Below are 5000 nucleotides of genomic sequence, written 5' to 3' on the forward strand. Positions count from 1 at the left end.
CCCCACATCTTTGCCAGCTTAGAGAGAGTCAAAATCGCTTGTGTAACAGTTCAAAGAGTGACATTGACTGTACTTTAATGTGACAAAATACCCCATCTTTTCTCTCCCCACCTCCTCCTGTGGTTGGAGACTTAGCGGGGCACTTGTGATATCTCGCTCAGCAAACACGAGGCTTTACTGCGCCTAAATATAGGCTGCCGAAGCAGCTCATAAGTGACAGCGAAGTTCGGATTAGCCGTCCCAGTTCTTTTTTTTTTTCTCTCTTTTCGTTTCTTGTCTCGGAAAATAGCACAGTGAAGAATAATTACCAAAGATTAAGATAAGTTAGACGCTTTCTGCTCAGTAGGATGTAGGATATTACAGACAGCCAGGTCAGAGTATAATGAATGAGAGAAAGAGAGAGAGAGAGAGAGAGAGAGAGAGAGAGAGAGAGAGAGAGAGAGAGAGAGAGAGAGAGAGATACAACAAACATACCGTACTCACAGGAGTCAGGAACTGAAGTCAAGTACATATTTAAAATGTCAGAAACAAATAGCACATGACAAACTCAACAAACCACACAAGATACTATAACCCCCAAAACACTAAAGTCGTACAATATTCAGGATCAAGGGCAATGGTGCTCCACTCTTCCATTCCACACTCTCTTCAGCTGTCACTAAGGATAATTAGATGCCTCCCTGAGCTAAAATTAGTGGAGCCCAGAGTGATAGATTAGGCAGGAGATACAATTTCACCACTGGCTAGATCCCTCTGGGACGCCGTGGTTTCTCTGAGCTCGATTGCTTTTGTGTCACCATAAATATTTAGCCAAGGCCTGTCAAGCACACATTATGCATTTCTCAGTCTCCATTTAGATCTATAAAGCTGGCCATGAACACTCATTTACTACTTACTACAATGTGAGTGTGTGTGTGTGTGTGTGTGTGTGTGTGTGTGTGTGTGTGTGTGTGTGTGTCTCAGCGTCTACATGTGTGTGTGTGTGTGTGTGTGTGTGTCTCAGCGTCTACATGTGTGTGTGTGTGTGTGTGTGTGTGTGTGTGTGTGTGTGTATGTGTGTGTGTGTGTGTGTGTGTGTATGTGTGTGTATGTGTCTCACCGTCTACGTGTGTGTGTGTGTGTGTGTACGTGTGTGTGTGTGTGTGTGTGTATGTGTCTCAGTGTCTACGTGTGTGTGTGTGTACGTGTTAGCATGTGTGTGTGTGTGTGTATGTGCTTGTGTGCATGTGTGTGCTTGCGTGCCACTGTACCTCCTTGATGAGGGCCATGAAACGGTTTCCGAAGCGCCAGGGCTTGTGGCGGTTGCACTGCAGTGAGCTGACGGTGATCTGAGGCGACTGTTGCACGGCCACCGCCACCACGTGCACCGCGTCGTACATCAGCGCCGCGTCCGTCTGAAAAACACACCGAAAGGCGAGACGTAAGACTCTGCGGGGAGAGGACACTTCTAGTAGAATGAGACGCTAGCAACACCAGGATTACAAGCAGGAACGCTAATGGACAGTTATGTCCATGCTTATCCATACCCATGACAAAGCCCATGACATTTAATTTTTTTACTGTATTACCAAGAAAACAATATATTTTTTTCATTTATATCTCTAGCACAATGTACAGTCTTTTGTTTCATGATTATGCTATTTCAAGACAGAATAAACCTACAGATCAAATGAAAGTGCATACTGAATCTACAAGGTGGCCTTAACTTTACATTGGTAAAGGCTTTAAAGGATTTTACAAAAAAAAAAGAGAAGAGAGAGCCTGTATACTCCACTGTGTAAGAGACTGGGGTTGGATTTAATGCTCTGCTCAGTGTTGATATTTATCATAGTGCAGAACAATCAGAGTGAGAAATCATCCATTTCCATTAAGTGTGTTGACAATTTACAGAGCCAATAGCATGACCCTGCATAGTGACTATTTGGCAGCTACTGTATGATCAGACCAGCATGCAATTGTGTCTCGCTGTGGCCTGGAGGAAGACAACATAAGTGCCTGTTTCTGACACTGGTCCCATGGATGGTTCTGTCTCCTTTAGAATGGAGACACACAGCAGACCTCCACTGCTTTGGAGAAACAGAGGTGTGGCCAAGTCAAAGGAGTCTGGGCGGAGGTGTGTGCATGTATGTGTGTGTGTGTGTGTGTGTGTGTGTGTGTGTGTGTGTGTGTCTGTTTGTGTGTGTGTGTGTCTGTTTGTGTGTGTGTGCTGGCAACCGGATGGATTTAGGAACCAAAACCTCTTATTCCACATCCACACACACACACACACACACACACACACACACACAAACATACACACATTCAGACACACACAAAAAATCTAATTAGTGTTTGTCGTGGATGATTGAAAAGCAATCACAACAGCAGTGGCCATTTGTTGCATGAAAATCAGGCCTGAAGGAGACATCTTAAATTGCTGTCCTGTTGAATAAATCATGGCCAAACCTGTCATTTTTCCCCCACTCACAGCTCTGATTGTCTGCCGGAAGGTTGTGGCCAAAAGACGATTTGCCTGTAATGATATGGTGGGGCGGATTGTGATGTCAGTCAACATTGTGTGTGTGTGTGTGTGTGTGTGTGTGTGTGTGTGTGTGTGTGTGTGTGTATGTGTATGTGTATGTGTATGTGTATGTGTATGTGTATGTGTATGTGTATGTGTATGTGTATGTGTATGTGTATGTGTATGTGTGAAAGGGGGGTGAGAGACTTGTATGTCAATATTACAATCAATCAAAAAAAGTCATCTTGCCCTCCAAATTCTTGCCACCCCAGTTTCCTTGCAGGTCAGTTTCATTCTCGTCACTTGGAGACACTTAGAGACACTGAGTCAGGGCTGACTGATTAAATCAGAAATTCTACAACTTCCCACATCATTTGTTCAACTCTTGTTTCCTCCGATGACTTTGATCGAGCCTGCACCTGTCACCAATCCCCTGCTAAGATTCCCGCCTTTCTAGTGCAGAGACCCCGCCCCCTCCGTCTGCATGCTCCTCTCTGCCAATCAGCGGCGCACTACATAAATCACTCTGGAAAACAACCAGACAGGTCTCTTCACTTCATCAACTTCATAGACATCTCCAGGCTCGTTATTACTGGCACATCTCCCCCAGGCCCACATACAGGCACACACACACACACACACACACACACACACACACACATACATGCACACACACACACACACACACACACACACACACACACACACACACACACAATGATTCACACCCCAAACCCCACCCCAAACACCCTGCTTTCAGCTCCCGGTGCTGCCTGAGAGTGCTGTCTCTCTGTTTAGGAAACTCTGCATGATGAGAGAGCAAAAACAGAGGGGGTGGGGGGGGGGGGGGCAGATAAAAAGAGAACAAAAAAGAGAGACAAAGCCACAAACAGAAAGAGAGAGAGGGGGAGGGCAGAGAGAGAGGGGGGGAGGAGAGAGAGAGAGAGACAGATACAGAGAGACAGATACAGAGTTGAGCCCTCTGAGCGCTGGCTCCTGTTGTGTTGTGTGGCTGGGCGGAGTGGGAGTGGGAAGGAGAGGAGAGGAGTGCGATATTAATAATCTGTCCATGAGAGGGTGTTGATGGGAGGGAGAGGGTGTGAAAGCACTGCAGGGACCGGGAGGTAGAGATGTGCGGATAGGCTATTATTTCAACCGTAACCGCATAGCAAAACTTATCATCCATCCGCCATCCATCCGCACCAACGTTTTTTGACCAATTTTCAAAACCGCACCCGCCTGCCATCCGCTGGTTGTTTTAATGTATATGGGTGATGCGGTGCTGCTGACGTGAGGCTAGAAAGCTCTTGCCTGTTCTAGAAAAACTGATCCAATGCAAATATATTAAAAGGCTAAAGTCCTACATTGGCTATGTTGTAGCCTATCCCCAGAATATCAGCAGCAAACTCAGTCTCTGTTAGAGATGCGCGGTTCGCGGTTACAGCCGCGGACTCCACGGTTAAACCGCGGATCGGGAGGATGACGTGAAGAAATATAATCTTTTTATAATCAAATTTTCATCAGGCAGTTTGGCCTAGTTGCTTCTATGCATGCTCCTTTGTTTATCTATCAGAGACGGTGTTGCGGAATTGGTGTATTCCGATGTTTCACTGAGCAACCCATCACGCACGCACGCACACACACACACACACACACACACACACACACACACACACACACACACACATACACACACACACTAAAGGTAACAAAGTTTAAATTAAGTAGCCTATCGTAGCCTACCAGCATGTTTTCCTCTCCAGTGTGCAATAAGAAAGTAGAATAGGCTACAGTGCAAGTTGACCGATGATTCATCTCCCATGTCGCGTCTTGTTGCAGAGCCTTGGTAGGCCACTAAGCAAATCTGCAACCTATGAGCCCAGCTGCCAGTATTGGAGGAGGCCTAAACATCTCGTAGAAGAGACTTACTGCGTTATTTTGTTTCGATATTATATATAAAACACATAGTCATTGTAGCCTACCATTCAGGGAATAGGCATGTAAAAGGGAGACAGATTATGGAGTGATATGACTCAGAACTGACATCAGGCAATGGCAGTGCGAGATGTTCAGAACGTAAGAGCTAAAAGTTCTACAAGCTCAGTAACATCCACAGCGGAAAAAAGAAGGGAAGAAAAATAGTCGGAAAACTTAGATGTGTAAGGCAAGCAAGCAAGGGTTTCTTTAATATCAAAAAAGACGCACTCTCTTCCCATGCAGTCAAAATGAGTCTTCTTCAGAACAGGCTTGTCATAGTGTCACCCTGACATGACAGTGCGTAAAGTAGCCTATAATGTGAATGACTTGTTATTTTATTAAGGGTTTCTTTCTTTTTGCAAAAAATAATGTACAATAGGCATTAATAAGTAGGCTAAATAGCAGCATGTTGAAATGATGTGCCAAATTGCATTTTTTATTACAATGATAAAATTGTAGGCTACAGGCCGATGTGCGTTTTATTTGGAGACTTTTGCGAGACAGAGACTGAGTTTGCTGCTGA

At 45.1% G+C, this 5000-nt stretch overlaps 1 protein-coding gene across 1 annotated transcript in view; it reads right to left on the reverse strand.

Annotated features, from left to right (window-relative positions):
* The window catches only part of grik2 (glutamate receptor, ionotropic, kainate 2), a 170486-nt gene that overhangs the window by 58442 nt on the left and 107044 nt on the right, over nucleotides 1-5000 (reverse strand). The window contains exon 7 of the mRNA XM_076279486.1: nucleotides 1251-1394. Within this exon, the coding sequence (XP_076135601.1) occupies nucleotides 1251-1394 (144 nt within the window). The remainder of the gene's footprint in view (nucleotides 1-1250; nucleotides 1395-5000) is intronic.

Source organism: Alosa pseudoharengus, unplaced genomic scaffold (assembly GCF_046254945.1).
Source record: "Alosa pseudoharengus isolate Yale_2024_CS ecotype anadromous, Long Island Sound unplaced genomic scaffold, YU_APseudo_1.1 YU_APseudo_1.1_scf_12, whole genome shotgun sequence".
Taxonomy (NCBI): Eukaryota; Metazoa; Chordata; class Actinopteri; order Clupeiformes; family Clupeidae; genus Alosa; species Alosa pseudoharengus.